At 45.7% G+C, this 17,071-nt stretch overlaps 1 protein-coding gene across 3 annotated transcripts in view; it reads left to right on the top strand.

Moving 5' to 3' along the window:
* LOC124595134 (uncharacterized protein C1683.06c-like) overlaps positions 1-17,071 on the top strand; it is a 200,176-nt gene that overhangs the window by 149,767 nt on the left and 33,338 nt on the right. For all 3 annotated transcript variants that reach the window (XM_047133732.1, XM_047133731.1, XM_047133733.1), the window contains 3 exons: positions 1,730-1,928; positions 7,350-7,533; positions 16,049-16,165. In XM_047133732.1, the coding sequence (XP_046989688.1) occupies positions 1,730-1,928; positions 7,350-7,533; positions 16,049-16,165 (500 nt within the window). The remainder of the gene's footprint in view (positions 1-1,729; positions 1,929-7,349; positions 7,534-16,048; positions 16,166-17,071) is intronic.

Genomic DNA, 17,071 nt, shown 5'->3' with positions numbered 1-17,071 from the left:
TGTGGGGTCTCCGTCAAACTCGAACTCTGCCATCAGGTTTTAAAACTGAAATCTGAACTCGTCAGAGCCGGCCAAGGATTTCCGGCAGTCTAGCGTCCAAGTGGTCCGATGACGAGCTATGAAACGTCCCCTTAGAAAAATTATTGAATTACTGTGCCGATAAACCTCTTACATTATTTGATTTTCAAACAGCTGAGCAGAACTGAACGTACTCAGACATTTCGCTCTTTACCTATCTGATCAACACTAAACTGACACACAATATTTTAGCGCAACGCAATCTGACAATTGAAAAATCCCTACAAAAGAATGGTCCTGACTAACAATAACCTATACCTTTCATGAATCACTTACCTCACAAAAATCTTCGTTACTCGAACTACTGCAATACAGCGAGCGCCACTACTGCCAGCTAAATAAAAGATTCTAACTACTGAAGGCACTAACTACTGATAGGCATAGTTAGCAAATGAAAGATTTTGATAGAGAACAAACAATGTATTTACCTTAATAGTGTTCAAAAGCCATTATATATATATATATGTCAGTTCATGACAACCAGTCTTACAAATTTACTGTCTCTGATGGACACACGTCCAGATCATCCGCTCTCAAAACTCCGCCATTTCTCTTCCCACATCCACCACTGCTGGCGGCTCACCTCCAACTGCGCAACGCTACGCGCTGTTTTAACAGCCAACTGCCCAACACTACAATAGCAAACAACAATGCAAACCAGCCACAGACTGCACACAGCACAGCCAGTGATTTTCATACAGAGCGCTACATGGCGTTACCAATATAAGAACCTAAACAGCCTACTTACAGAGCCTAGCAGAGTCACTGTGCGCGATGTCATGGTGTTAGCAAAAGCACTTGCACCGGTAGCCTGTTGCCGTAGCCTATTAACGCCACATTTCAGGGCATCGTCGTAACAGATACGTTTGGCGTACGTCCCAGATTGATTTCTGCGATTATCTCACGCAGTGTTGCTTGACTGTTAGCACCGACAAGTGCACACAAACGCTTTCGGTCGTGAGGTGATCCCCGTCAGCCTTGTCCTTTGCGAGAAGCAATGCCTGAAATCTGGTATTCTCTGCACGCTCGTGACACTGAGGATCTTGGGAAACTGAAGTCCGTAACGATTTCCTAATCCGTGTTCAATGTCGGCCAATTCCCGTCGTGCAGCCATAATCACGTCAGACCCATTTTCACATGAAAGTTCCTCGTAGATTAAAACTGTGTGCAGGACCGAGACTCGCACTCGGGGGACCTTTGCCTTCCGCGAGCAAGTGTTCTACCAACTGAGCTACCCAAGCACGACTCACGCCCCGTCATCACAGCTTTACTTCCGCCAGTACCTAGTTTCCCGAGTTCTGTGAGGAAGTTTCATATCAGCGCAGGTTCGAATCCTGCCTCGGGCATGGATGTGTGTGATGTCTTTAGGTTAGTTAGGTTTAAGTAGTTCTAAGTTCTAGGAGCCTGATGACCACAGATGTTAAGTCCCATAGTGCTCAGAGCCATTTTTGAACACTCCGCTACAGAGTGAAAATCTCATTTTGGACCTTTTCACATGAATCATCTGAGTTCAAATGACAGTTCAGCTAATGCACTGCCCTTCTACACCATGTGCATAACACTATCCCACGCCTTTTGTCACGTCACTGCATTACACGTGGCATTTTGTACAGTGGGCTGGGTTACGGTGGTGGGTGTGCTCTGTCGGCAGGCGGCAGCTGCAGCGCGGGGAGGCGGTGCGCCTGCTGGTCGACACCGACGCGGGCGTCGACGACGCGGCGGCGCTGCTGCTGGCGCTGGCCACCCCGGGCGTGTCGCTGGAGGCGGTCACCTGCGTCCACGGCAACGCCGCCGTCCGGCAGGTCTGCCGCAACGTGCTCACCACGCTGCGCGCCGCCCACAGGCTCGACGTCAGTGCCGCCTTCTTCACTACTGTCAAATTTCACTCGCGAAATAACTTAGCCAGGTTCCAGTTAGGGCGCGTTTTTTCAAAAATGTAGATAATAAGAGCATTGTCTTGTCCTCTGTTACAAGGGAGCGTCATTAAATAGCGACAATGAAATTTGAAACAGGACCTTACGTTCGAATTTATAGTTATTCAGAGAACACAGACCACTGTGAAAAGTGAAGCTGAAGGCGGAATTGCCCCTTGTATTAAGATTGAATACAAATCTAAACAAAACGATATTCTTAAGAGTTCGCAGTGAGCTGCATTTTGTATCTTGTGTTCTAGAACTAAAAATTCATGGGATGTTCATAGTATTAGTCTCAACATGCTTGGCTTCATCTGTTGATTTTGACTTAAGTGTGATGTATTTAGATGCATTGTCGTTTTTAACTTCTCAACAGAATGACGTAATACTAAGTGCACATTTTAATTTAAATGTTTAGGACATACCAGTTCTACAGCTATACATAAGTCTCTAGTTGCTTCACATCCTCTATCTATCCTTCATACAATTTATAAGAGTTGTGAAAACCAGCAGTATCAGTATTGATACAGGTCTATACGTAGAGGTGGTTCGATAAACCCTCTGCCAGGCACGTAAGTGTGATTTGCATAGTATCCATGCAGATGTAGATTTCAAAGCCAATGTGTATCTACTTGTAGAAAGGAATTCACGGCTGTAAAACGTATTTGCGAAATAGAGACTGGAAAGATGTACGCAACACACTTGTCATCCGTGAAAAATCTAATGTATTCTATAATATAGCTTACAGTTCCCAAGATCAAAGATCCATCAAAAAGTTAACAAATTTCTGTACTCGAATTTTTTTCTCAGATCGTAGTATACATACAGAGAACAGCAGCAACTGCTGCTAAACATAGCAGTTAATGTTCTATGGCAGAAGTTAGACGGAATGGCTTTCGAAATAATGGTTGAAATTGTTTCCTAAATCACTCGTTTGTCGTAGAAGAGCGGCAGTAGACGATATAAGTAGCCATCCGTCGCTCGTTTGAGTGGCTCTTACAGAAGAATTAGTGGATGTCATAAAGAAATGGAAAATGATTCAAATGACACCTGCAAAGTCTGCAGCTTCATTTAAAGAACTATCAAAAGCGATATATTTAAGATCAATTGCTCATGAGAGAGCGGTTGATTTACCAATCCTGGAAGCGCCGAAGTTTCCCCACAACTGTTGACTGCTTGTTTACTGAGTTGCCTATTACGGTGTAGTTTTATTCACTCAACCTAATGTGACTAAATTACGGACTGTTCTTAAATAAGTTGTGAGGGGACATCACGATCACAAGACAAAATGTATAAAATGAGATTACATACATTGTTACCAGCTACGGCAAAGATTTTTACTTACACGGAGCACTTGGTGGCTGTAAATATTTATACACTTTTCACTGCGATACGCGAGTGTCATAACGAGAGCTAAAAGAAAATTCACCGGAGTTAAGTCAGTTTTCAAAGATATTCCGATTTCGTATGAAGCATTTTACCTGCCACCAGAAGCTATTTTATGCTGCGGTAAACAGAGAAACAATTAGCCGATAAAGTGCTTGAGCTGAACATACGTTTCAAGTTATGTGGTGCAGGCCGTGGACCAGATAACGAAGAAATCCCCAAGTACTTCGCAAACTGGGGAAGTTCTTGGAGAGAGGTTGTGGCCCCAGGTTGGGAAAGCAGATATTAGCTTCGGTCGGGAGGGGGGGGGGGGGAGGGGGAATTTAATTACTGGCCTCTCCGTACTTCCAACCGATAACTACGCTGGCGGACAATGTACACTTAACAGCTGTCGGTCAACAGTGCGTTTCCAAAGAGACATGATCGTGGACTTCGTTATTACTCTACTGGCTATTACAACAGCACACCAAGAAGGATATTAAATAACTAAATTTTACTCAAAGGAATTACAGACATTGGCTGCGAGTGGGCATTGATTTCAATCAGTAGCGAAAGGTCAAAATTTGTTCTAGACCAGGATTCGAACTCAGGTCCCTGCTCACTAAGCAGTTGCACTGACTACTGACCCGTCCGGACACAGTGGTTTTTGCAACTACACGGACTGCCTCAACACGCCTCCAGTCAGATCGAAATTCTCAACATCGGCGAAAGGACGTGAGTAACGAGGACAATGAGCAAGCGGCACTACATTAGTACTGTGCGGATAAGTCGAGAATTTGGCTCAGACAGGAGCCGTGCTAGAGAAGTTCGTACAGTTGCGATGACCACTGTGACCGGATGGCGTAGTGGTCAGTGCATCTTCCTAGTAAGCCGGTTATCTCGATTCGAATCTCCGTCCAGCACAAATTTTCAACTTTCCGCATTGATTTAAATCAATGCCCACTCGCTGCCAGTGTTTGAAATTCCTTTGCGCCTTAGTTTGTAGTGGCTGTTGGATCAATATGGTGTCGTCTGTTCTTTCGGACACGTGTCCAAAGACTACAGGACTACATTTGTTGGCGATTTCGGGGGACACAGTGTGCGAAATTGAATACACAGAACCTTCATGTCTGACGGCAGGAACGGCTCTAGCGCTGTGGGCCATCGGTCGAAATAAGGTTAGATGACAGGCACGAGGTCGTTATGTCATGCTGCTTCAGTTATGTACCTGTTCTTCAATCTTACTGGCCGGCGAATGGTCACGCCGTAGCCTATAGCCACACAGCACCAGTAGTTTCAATCGACAACAGGTCTGGAGAATGCACTGTCGAGGCCAACATCCTCCATAACCAGATAGGTCAAGGAAGCACAGGCATTATGCGCTCTTGCGAGGAAAGATGACATCCCTCAGGTCACAGCCACCAGGCTGAACAAGTCAGAAATGTTATGTCTGCTGTCCAATTTACCGGCTATGCAAACCAAATGTGATCGTGTTGCATACTCAATGGCGATTCGTACCATTACTCCAGATACTGTATCCGTATGACGAGACGAATGTAACTTGGTAACGTTCATTGTCCTCAGGGCCTTCATACATCGATACTTTTATCTAAATGCTGTGTACAGTACCGGGACTTGTCTGAAAAGTCGGCGTGTTACGGCAACTGTATCAAGTGTTGTCGTTGGGCGCAACGCTGTTGGTAGGCCTCTCTCTGAGGTTCTGTCAAGGTGGTCGCTATGCTGACAGTTCGTGGTGCTCCGACGTCGTCAGACTGCCACCGATGATACTTGTCTTGCTGTAAACAAGTCAATTTCCTGATACAAGCTACATGACATGACCAAACGGTTCTCCAAGGGGAGAGTTGCTTTCCTCTCAAACGCTAATCGACGGGCCTGCTGAGATCCCTCCTGACCCAATCGATTCACATATTCACATAACTCGTAGCCCGCACGGCTAGCCACGCGGTCTAAGGCGCTGCTTCCGGAGTGGGAAGGCGAGACAGTCCCTGACACGAATCCACCCGGCGGATTAGTGTCGAGGTCCGGTGTGTCGACTTAAACGTATTCACCTCAACTTCATTACCCGACCTTGTCAAGATGTTGTTACTTTAATTTCGTTGTAGGCCTGTATTAACACTTAGCGATTTGATGTCTTTATATACGTGTGTTTAACTTGAAGTACACCGCAAATTATAATGAACAGGGTTTTATAGTGACCATTGTTTCATTTAGCGGGTTAATGAAACTCTATAGGTTTACTATCTTGTGACTTATCACACACATGCTTCACATATGCTAGAGCCACCCATGTTTAATGAGCTAAACTTATTAAGTTATCTGTGAATCAATACGTGTAATTAAATGCACACGATTCTATGTGGAGTGAGCTGATTGTCCGTAAAGTCACCCGTTACAGCTCTTTCTGACATCGACAGGGACATGTCCGTGGCTCAGCAGTAAGCTCACAACAACAAACGTCCATATACGGTTATGCGTAGATGGCCTTAGATCTATCTAATTGTTGCGGTAGTGCGAAATTCGAGGGTTGCCCAGAAAGTAATGCATCGCATTTTTTTCTTTAACAGTTCTTTATTGAACATAATGAGAATTACACACAAGAAAGAATGGTGTTTTATCCACACACCCTATTTTTCCACGTAATCTCCATCCCGTTCTATAGCCTTCCTCCAGCGCGAAACAAGCGCGTGTATGTCGTGTCGGTACAAATCCTTGTCCTGGTGGCGGAGACAGTGTTTCACTGTGTGAATCACCTCCTTATCGTCCTCAAAATGTTTTCCACGAATGGCATCCTTTAATGGCCCAAACCAGTGGAAGTGCGACGGGGCTAGGTCTCGGCTGTAAGCTGGATGGGGTAACGATGTCCAACCCTGTTTTGCGATGTATTCAGAAGTCCTCAGACTTGTGTGGGGCCGGGGACCGAGCGTTACCAAGTTGCACCAAAACATCTCCTGGCTTGCTTTGGCTCGGAGGTCGCCTGGAGAGCGTCTTGAGTTTTGTTAATGTGTTGACATATGCTTCTGAATTAATGGTACCGCCTCTTGGCGTCACATCAATGAGAATCAGACCTTTATAGTCCCAGAACACGGTGATCATGACCCTACCGGAAGAAGCAATTGCTTTGAATTTTTTCTTCTGCGAGAAGTGGAAATGGCACCATTCCATCGACTGCCATTTTGTTTCGGACTCAAAATTGCGAACTCAGGTTTCATTAACTGTCACAATCCGAGACAAGAAGGCCTCCCCCTCAGCTTCAGAACGCTGCAACAAATCAAAACAAATGTTTTTTCTGTGCGCTTTGTGATTCATCGTTAGACACCGCGGGACCCATCTTGCACACGCTTTTGAATATCAAAGAGCTGACTGACAGATGCAGCGCCAACTGCAGAGTCGTAATGCGTCTGTCCTCGCGAATGACATCAGCTCGCTGCGACATGTCAGGTGTGACAGGCGAGGATGGTCTCCCGACCGCTGCAAATAGTGGGGCTCCGCCGAACCTCCTTCTGATGACCTCATCCTCTGTGCCAGCGACTACCTGCACTCCTCTCGACAGCAGATGCTCCATAGACTTTGCACAAGACTTTGTGCATATTCCTCACAGTTTCTTTCTCTGCAGTGAGAAATTCAATGACGGCACGTTCCTTGTAAATACACAACTCATAGACGCCATTTTGAAACTGTCATGTAGTTCCGCTAGCTGTCGGAAGAGACGGAAACTTGGCGCACTCTCTCAGGAGGCTTTAAATAATACATACGTAACGTTTCGCATTCGTAGCATTGTTTTCGGCTAAGAAAAAGAAAGCGGTGCATTACTTTCTGGGTGATCCTCGTACTATCGATTGTATATCCGAGCATGTAGGACAGATCATGCTTATTTGACGGTTGTTGCATACCACCTTCATGGTGTTGCAATGTTAATGGTCGGCAGTGTTCTTCCACCAGCGGTTTACGTGAGAGGAGCTGTCGTTGCTGCAGGTGGCTGTTTACGCGGGGGCGGAGCGACCCCTGGGATTGCCGCCGCCGCCTACCGCCCCCTACTTCGGCGCGGACGGCTTCGGCGACCTGCAGCTAGACGAAGATGCCTCGCCGGACCCCGACCGCTACGTGCGCGACCTCAACGCTTCCGACGCGCTCGTCCAGATGGCTGCCAAGGAGCCTGGTATTGCACTCTCCATATCATGCTCAGCACCTACACACACACACACCAGTAGCAATACCTCCTGTAACACTTTCCAAACACAGCCGCCCTTCCCCCCTGCCGTCCACTGGCTCCATTATGCTAACGACACCAGTTTGCTTGACCTCCACACAACCCTTCGGCATTTTCAAAGATCCATTGTGGTAACTGCATGCCCTGGGAGCATCTCCTGCACTTAACAGTCAACTCTTGTCCCTTAAACCGTGTTATTTATCATAGGGTGAATTCAATCACCCCGACTTCACATCACCATACGCGACTATTCCATGCAAAAATATGGGTCGACTGCAAAATAACGTGAAGTTCCGTTTACTGACTGTCCAGCACGAAATCCACAACGGATTAAAACTATTGACAGACAGAAAATGGGAATTAGGATCTTCCACTGCCACCTACACTGATGAGCCAAAACATTATAGCCACCTGCTTAATATCTTGTTTGACATCTTTGAAACGAAATACAAACTGATTCTGCGTATCAAGGATCCACCAGTTTGCTGATATGTTTGTGGAGGTATGTAGCATTAGAGGTCTACGCACAGATAATGTACAAGAGCTGTTCGGAAAGTATGGTCTGATCGGTCGCGAAATGAAAACCGCAGTGAAAATCCAAAATTTTTTGTTCGCAACAGTTAGCAACGCCTCCCATAAACCTCACTAAACAGTCGCCGCTCCCACTTAGACATTTGTCGTGGCGTTGTACAAACTTTCCAGTAAACTCGTCACAGAAAGCAGCCGCCTGTGTTTTCCGCCAATTCTCTACCCTGGTCTGCTTTCGTTGTTTGTGTCACAATGTTGTCTTTCTAGCCAGCGGTTCATGTGAGCAGAGATGAAAAACGGAGGGAGCCAATTAAGGACTGTATTGTGATTGATCAAGCATTTCCCACCGAAAACGCTGCAGAAGCGTCTTCACTGAAGACAGAAAAACATGACATTTATGTTATGTGAGCTGCATAGCTTCAGGCGAAATCGCTTACGAGACCAACATACTTGACTGGAACACTGTTCTTTTCGGTATTTCTATGTGATTACTTTGCGCTCTGAACTAAAAAGAGCGACGTGAAGCGGTCGACAGGCACACTACAGACACTGCCCAACACATCGGATTTTCACAGTGGTTTCCATTTCGCGCCTAATTGGACCTTACTTCCCGAATACGCCTCGTAAATGGCTTAAATAACGGGCCGCTGATTTGCGTACGCGGTGATGGCGCCCGATAATGAGATGGGTTCCATAGGATTTACATTAGGCGAATTTTGTCGCCGAGACATTAACGTGAGTTCACAACAATGCTCCTCAAACCACTGTAGTACGGTTCTGGCTCCGAGACATGGACAAACATACTGCTGAAAGATGACATCGCCATCGGGGAAGACATCAAGCATGAAGGGATGCAGGTGGTTCCATGAAAGCGCAGGACAATGTTTCCCACAGCATAATACAGCTCCCCCAAGCCTGCGTCCGTGGCGCGCTGCACGTTTCGAGCCGCCGTTCACCTCGATGACGACATTTATGGAGACGGACATGGACCTAGTGTAACAAAAATGTGATTCACCCGAAGAGCCGACGGTTCACTCCCAGTGGTCTCGTGCCCACTGCAATCGTCATTGATGGTGTCGTTGGTTTAACATGTGAACACGTAGGAGTGGTCTGCTGCGGAGCTCCATGTTCAACAATGTACGATGAATGGTCTGCTCCGAAACACTTGTGCGTGCACCAGGTTGTGCTCTTTCGGCAGAGCTATCACAGATCAGCATCTATCCTGCTTTACAGAGCAGACAAGCCTCCTAACCCCACGTTGTTTGAAAGGTCGTGGACTTCTATTTAGTGCCTAGTGGTAGTTTCACTGTCCTTCTACCTCTTTCAGTAGATGCTCACGACAGTAGCACGTGAACATTCGACCAGCTTCGCCGTTTTCGAGATACTCGTTCACAAACTCTGCGTAATAGTAATCTGCCCTTTGCCAAAGTGGATTTCCACATTTGCAGCCAATATCTTCGCTAGGGGGATCCCCCGTCCCTGTCTGCTCCGCATACATACTTTTGTTACCGCCTCACGTGCCCGCAACACCACCAGGCAGCATCCAGTGCCGTGGTGGACAGTGGTCACAACGTTTCGGCTGGTCAGTGTACATCCACAAAAGCCCTTCTAGCCTCTCGTTACCTTTAGCAACGATTTTTGGATTTCTGCTCCTGTTAAATTCTGTCACCACTTACACGTTATGGGGAATTAGTCTCACCACCTCATGTTCTCAGTCAGACGATGCTGCCGGCCTCGGTGGCCGAGCGGTTCTAGGCGCTTCAGTCCGCAAACGCGCGACTGCTAAGGTCGCAGGTTCGAATCCTGCCTCGGGCATGGATTTGTGTGATGTCCTTAGGTTAGTTAGGTTTAAGTAGTTCTAAGTTCTGGGGGACTGATGGCCTGAGTTGTTAACTCTCATAGTGCTCAGAGCCATTCGAACCAGACGATGCTCTGTTTCTCGCCTCTTTTACCATATACTTTTATACTAAACCCTCCTCAGATTCCTAAAAGACGTACTGAAACCAAACAAATCCTGCAAATCTGAGCAATAAAACCCCATAGGATAATCTCTGCTCACTGAGTCTGGCTCACCACGGCTCCCCGAGGAATGTACAGCACCGTATCTTCATGCCCATACACTACGTATCATGTCCCAGGGTGACTCACCCAACTCGTGCTTCTGAGACAGAGACCTGTGCGGTAATCTGTCCTTCCTAGCAGCAGCTACAGTACTTTTCTTCCCTATCCCATCCATAATCACGGCTTCGTTGGTCACAACCGCACCTCCGATTTCTTAAAGTCAAACTCAGTAATAGCTAGAGGACAGTTCCTTAACAACTCAAGACCCAAATCAAGCTTCCGATAGCTTTTCAGAGCGAGGTGGCACAGTGTTTAGCAAGGGAACCATACGCAATCGGATTCTTGTAATTTTTGATATTGAAGATTAGGGCTTAACGCCCCGTTGACGACTAGGTCATTATAGGCGGAACACTTCCCCGGATTGAGGAAGAATAGTGAAGGAAAGCGGTATATCGTTCTCAAAGGAACCATCGCAGCATTTGCCCTAAGCAGTTTAGGGAAACTCCGGAAAACCTAAATCCGGATGGCTCGATATTGATTTGAACGCCGACCTTCCGTGATGCGAATCCAAAGATTTACAGGGGGACAACAGGGCAATCGGATTTTTGTAATTTTTCATATTTATGATACCTGAAGTTCGGGACTCAAATATCAGTGATAGAAAGCCGTTCCATGCAATTTTCAAAAGTTCTGTAGAAAATCGACTGAGGAGTTCCTCGAGCGACTTTAATTCACTAACTCTCAATACTCCACCCGAATAGGCTTCGAAAGGTCCGACAGTACCGACCGGCCGACGTGTCATCCACAGCCGATAGGCGTCACTGGAAGCGGATATGGAGGGACATGTGGTCAGCACGCCGCTCTCCCGGCCGTTGTCAGCTTTCGTGACCTTCTCTGCTATTTCTCAATCAGGTAGCTCCTCGATTGGCCTCACTAGTGCTGGGTACAACCCGCTTTCCAGCAGCGCTCGGCAGACCTGGAGGGTGACCCATGTAAGTGCTAGCCAATCCCGAGAGTTCTTAACTTTAGTAATATGAAGAGAACCAGTGTTACCACTGTGGCAAGGCTCCGTCGGTAGCCCTCGAATCTGGTAATCGTTAGATTTTCGTTCATTTCGGATACCTACGTCATCTAATCTGTGGTAATTAACACGTATCTAATCATAAGTTTTTATGAAAATAGCATGTGTGTTGACCGGAAATGCGGTACGACAGAGCGCGTCTCTACAGACAATGTTAACTCCACTTGTTGTCTGCGTTACTCGAACCAGCGGTTACCAGTCTCGAGCGCTACCAACAGAGCCACACAGCTCCAGAAACTGTGAATTCCAGTCCCTCGGGGAACTTCGAAATCGATTTTCTCGAGAATTTTTTAATAAGTCTGTGTGGTTTGGGAAGGTTTGGCTCTCGCACACTGTTGTTACATCGGGTTGTAATCCTAAAGGACGCAAGATTATACCCTCCTCTCCGGCTGCTACTGCTGCTGCTGATGGAGATTGGCTATTTGCTATGCGAAATTCAGTAGCAGCTATTGTCGCCACCTATATTTTTTTTAATGCACAGCAGTTTTGCAATAGTCAGTTGCAGGATGCTAAACAGGTCCTAATGGGCGGCACTTGAGTGTGTGGCCGTCCACTGTGTTTGTCATTCCGTCCACAGTCATGCCACGACGTTGTATAGCAGCTGAATCATTCATAGATACACTCACAAGTACTAACTGCTGCCGGGATATGTACTGATGCTTCCCGGAAATATCTTTGCGCCTATTAATCGCGCTATACTAAGCCGTCACTGGTGAAGAACTCATTAGCTCGCTTGATGGCTTTACTGACAGCCTCCGCTTCTAAAGCATATGGCCAGTACGCCGAACTGCCGTGAGCGACGCTGAAGCTAAAGTCACAACGGCCACAGTGTTGACATAACAAGACCATGGTTCTGAGACTCGCATTAAAAACATAGAACAGCCGGAGGATGGATACAACGTACTGAAGTCTGCAGGAAGATTACTGCAATTCGGGGAACTAACCGCGATGATGCTGTATGCTACTATCTTGGTTTAGAGCTATTGGACAGTGTTACTGCAGGCGAAAGGCAGCATATTTTTTTAAATGTGTTCTCTACGAAATTACTAACCAGTTTTTTTCCAACTTGGACATTTGTAACAACTGCAGTGGAGTCCACAGGAGCTGGTCCCAAACTGTAGTCGGACAATTTCTATATAGGTTCCCGGTGTTTTCAACAAATCTTCTGAGATAAATTTCGAGCTGGTTGTTTCATCAAAGAATCAACAGCTTTCCCTGTTCAGCCATGTTAAACTGCGTCTATAATGTGCTCCATGTTGCCGAAATGTGCACTTCTAGCGCTTGTTGGGATCGTCTCTATACACCAACAACCATGGTAAAAAAAAAAGGGAGCAGAAAATTGCATATATTTTTATTCTAATACGGTGGACGCGGCGTAATTTGTTAGCGATCACTTTAGTTGCAGTTAATGTTGTCTCCTCTTTTACTTTTGCATTTGACTTATGGTCATTCCGTTAGAGACATGAAGTGCAAAGTGCTGTAAACAGAACGAAAACAACTTTTCTAACTTTTTTAAATGAATGGCCACGTAGGGATTGACAATTTCATTCTGGTTTCGGTTACCGAATTACGCATATTCGGTAAGCAGTGACTGCGGCGAAAGTTTGTTACCCTGTTACATTACATCACATCAAATTTTTACACGAGATATTGTTACGGGACACTGATTTTTTCCTTGAAGATCTATTTTATATGTCTGCGAAATACACTGTTTAAAACGTTCAATGAACTGTTCTGAGGTGTGGGGTTGATCTGTTATTCTGCGCAACGGATTAATCTGAGATGTACCCTTTACCCTGTGGCTTCTGCAAGATGCAATTTCCACCCCCACACTACTACAGAAGTCAGACAGACGCTCCTAACGTTCTAAAGAGAAATGCCTGAAAAACTTTCAGCAATAAATATCTTCTGGAGTCGTCTGCTGTAAGGAAATGACATAAAAATTCACAAAATTTCTTACGTAACTAATGGGATACTTGGGTACTGGAGTAGTGCTAGTTAATGTAAGAAATACATGAAACTAACGAAAGTTATTACTTATTTTGCAAAAATTCTGAAAAATCACAATGGCACTTTTAGTTATGAATTGAACAAGTTATATCCTGGTTCTTTTTGGAATGTGAAGTTACCTCTCAAGGATAGGATTCGCTAATGAAATTTCTATACGAAGTTTAAGATGCTTGTTGACTTGGCAGAGTGGCTGAGAGGTGCGCCTACTCAACTTGAATGATTATCCTTTAGAATGTTGCTAGGTACGGTCGAGGCTTCAAGTGTGAAATGCAGTGAAGTGTACTGTAGTGGAGGAAATATGGGGCTCGCAAAAGCTGTAGCACACAATACTGTAAGCTGCGATGACTGCTGTCTGCGCCGCTCGCTGCTGACAAATAAGATAACTCTCGTTCTACCTGGATTGACCTTCGCCAACCGAACTATCCCTATGCCTTGATGAAGTCAAGGATTTCTATTCGCCCCTAGTCTAACTATTGGCGTGGTACACCAGTCAGATAACCAGTCCACCGCGATGCCGCTCAAAAATTCGCTCGCAGGCGTTTAACTATAACTCTGTCCATTCACACCGCACAATAAGTGTGTCGGCCAACACAGTGAACAACGCTTAATTGCAAGGACTCAATATAGAGTAGCACTTCGATTCGCTCTCGGCAGAGGTGGTCTCCCAGTGAAGTACTGAGGAGAGACTTGTTCCTCGCTCCAAGAGCGACAACGGAATGGCGCCTCTCCACGCCAGACGTGAAGGGGTATATCTTTCGGCCTCTTCCATTATTCCTTCCTCAAGGCATCAGAAATATCGTCTGCCAATCAGCATTGCTCTTCTAAAATGGGAGAATGACGTTTCGTTTAAGGCGACCAATCTGGAAACCTGTAGCATTGGCGTTTGGCGTTTACTGTCTCCCTGTGAAAATCTCTGAAACTGCGTGCTATGTGTAAAGAATGTGTAGGCTGGCCACTCCCACATAATGTAGCGGAATTTGCTTTTAAGCCGAACATGGGGTTGTTCCCCCCTTTCACTTGGGCCCACGCTGTCAGCTACACAGGCGGTCACCGGCTGACATAGGTTGGGTCTTCCTCTGAAGGGACCGGCGTCCCGTTGTGCAATTTCTCTCCTGAACTAAAAGCTTTCGTGACCGTCACGTCTGGAATGTATGTGTGTACACCAGACTCGAATATTTCAACCACGGTGCGCTTGCTTGTTACTTGCATATCGTTTACATGAATTCATACAACATTGACTTTATCTTATCGAGTTTGGGTTCGAATGAAGCGTCTTGACGTGCGGAATATGATTGTGAGGGCGGAATATGTAAGCAATGAAGGTCAGGAGACCACGACGTCTTACACTGTGAATAATACATGTGCTTCTTTAGCAAGATAGACCATACTCTTGCCGCTATGATATTCTGGTAGGAAATTTCGAATAAACCAAAAACTACAGAATGTATGGAACGATATCCAGCACAAATTCAACATCTTCTTAAGTTCTTTCCTGTAAATTACAGCTATCACAATAGATTTTAATTTTTATTTGCCTTTATATCAATTTATTTTCCTACAGAACGGAATCAGTACATTCTGGAAAAATATTTAGGGAGGCTATTAGGTAAACCAAGTTCTATCAAGGGACATACAAGTTTGTTTTCAATTCCGCCGATGAAGTGCTATTTATTTGTCGTAAAACTTCATATGTTGGAGAGTTGCATTTTGAAGGAATCGGTAATTTTCTGTTCCATTATATGGCCTATGCCCTCATAATAATCATCTGTCAATAAAAGAATATCATAAAAATAAAGCATACTTGGTATCATCATTTTACATTCACAAAAAGGAATATTTTTTCCTGCATTTCTGACTGATGCTTTTTCTGCCATTTCCTAAAAATTCGCGAAATGACAGACAGGACTTGTTGAGTTTGTACAGCACGTCTCGGCGATCGCAGTACCTCTCGTCATAGTACGTCCACCTCAAAAAATGCCAACTGAAGGAAAATACATTGAAAGAGGCAATGAAACGTCTCTTCGCCTCGTAAACTGCACAATTACAATGGCGGCTGTCCTTTCTTATCAACCAGCTGTTTCATTTTGCACAAATAAGTACTCTGTCGACTTGCAGTTTTCCATGACGCTGAGTGCGTATACTTCCACTAGTTTCCTGGGCTGGTAGAGGACTCTGCTGTCCTCGAAGAACACGTTTGGCGACACTGTCTCTGGGGGGACGCTTGAATTTGCGCGCGCAACGGCCTGGTTGGCTAATTTCAACGCTGATAACTCGGAAACGGCGAAGCGTAACGATTTTTTTTGCTTAACAATTATTTCTTAGCGCAAATTATCCTCCATCACCCTTACAAGCTTTTCACACTGCGTCTGACCACCCTGTATACTGTAACTGCTGCAGAGCGGCAACTCTGTCGCTGCCAGCCCGCTTCAGGCAGGGGGAATATGAACAACCACTAAATAAAGAAATACTGGAAACACGAATGCCACTCCTAGCTCAAGGTGCCGTACAGGTACATAAATGTGTGTTTTACTGCACTGCCTTTATAAAATGTGTTAGATACCCCGAATAACAACTCTGTTATCGCTCTATGCCATTTCAGCATGTGTGAGAACTAACTCTGAGACGTTGTCACAATTTCCGCAGATATTTGCATTTTACACCCAAAAATGTTTGCCAAAGATTTTGATCAGCGTTCATGTGTGTCTCTTTAAATATCCTCCCCCATTTTTATGTGTAAGACATGATCACATGAGCGCCGTATTTTTAAGTTAATTTTGTTTGCAGGGAAGCTGTCGCTGCTGTGCCTGGGCCCGCTGACTAACATAGCTCTGGCCGTGCAGGAGGACCCAGACTTCTTGTACAATCTCAAGCACATCGTCGTGCTCGGGGCCAGTGTGGAAGGTGAGGAAACATCCTACTCGTATCGATATACTTCCAGGAAATATACGAGGGTCGTTCAATAAGTAATGCAGAACATTTTTTTTTGTCTCGGCAAATATCGGTTGAAAAAATGCAGAATTTTCTGTGGGACGTTGTGGATTATTCCACTTCAGTCCCTGTAGTTTCACGAAGTTCCGATAAGTGGCGGCGCTCTACATAGCCTGCAAAACGGCGTCCGTAACAGAGGTGAGTTCCAAACAGAGAGCAGTCATTGAGTTTCATTTGGCGAAAAAGCAGAGCATCGCAGATATTCATAGCCGCTTGCAGAATGTCTAAGGAGACCTGGCAGTAAACAAAAGCACGGTGAGTCGTTGAGCGAGGCGTGGCGCCTGTCATCCTCGCAACAAGGTCGCCCAAACTAGTGCTGTCTCCCGTGTGCCGTCGGCAGCACACACCCTCACGAAATTGAAGAGACAGCTTCAGCGTGTTCATCATCACAAAAATACAAACGAACTTCTCCTTCTCCATGACAACGGAAGGCCTCACACAAGTCTACACACCCGAGGGCTTCTCACAAAACTTCATTGAGCTTTGTCCCTCATCCACCCTACAGCTCGGATGTCACAGCTTCCGACTTCCATCTGTTTGGCTCAATGAAGGATGCATTCCACGGGAAATAGTACGTGGATGATGTGGAAGTTATGGATGCAGCAAGACGTTGACTCCGACGTCGGCCAGTAGAGTGGTACCATGCGAGCATACAGGTCCTCCCAGTAAGGTGGCGTAAGGCCCTCGCATTCAACGGAGATTATGTTGAAAAACTGGCCTTTGTAGCCAAATGGGTAAGGAATAACATGGTGCATTCCAATCCTGTATAAAACCGGCCTGCTTTTAGATAAAAATGTGTTGCAGTACTTATTAAATGCT

Source organism: Schistocerca americana, chromosome 2, assembly GCF_021461395.2.
Source record: "Schistocerca americana isolate TAMUIC-IGC-003095 chromosome 2, iqSchAmer2.1, whole genome shotgun sequence".
NCBI lineage: Eukaryota > Metazoa > Arthropoda > Insecta > Orthoptera > Acrididae > Schistocerca > Schistocerca americana.
The sequence above is the reverse complement of the archived record's forward strand: the minus strand, read 5'-3'. Positions and strand labels throughout refer to the sequence as shown.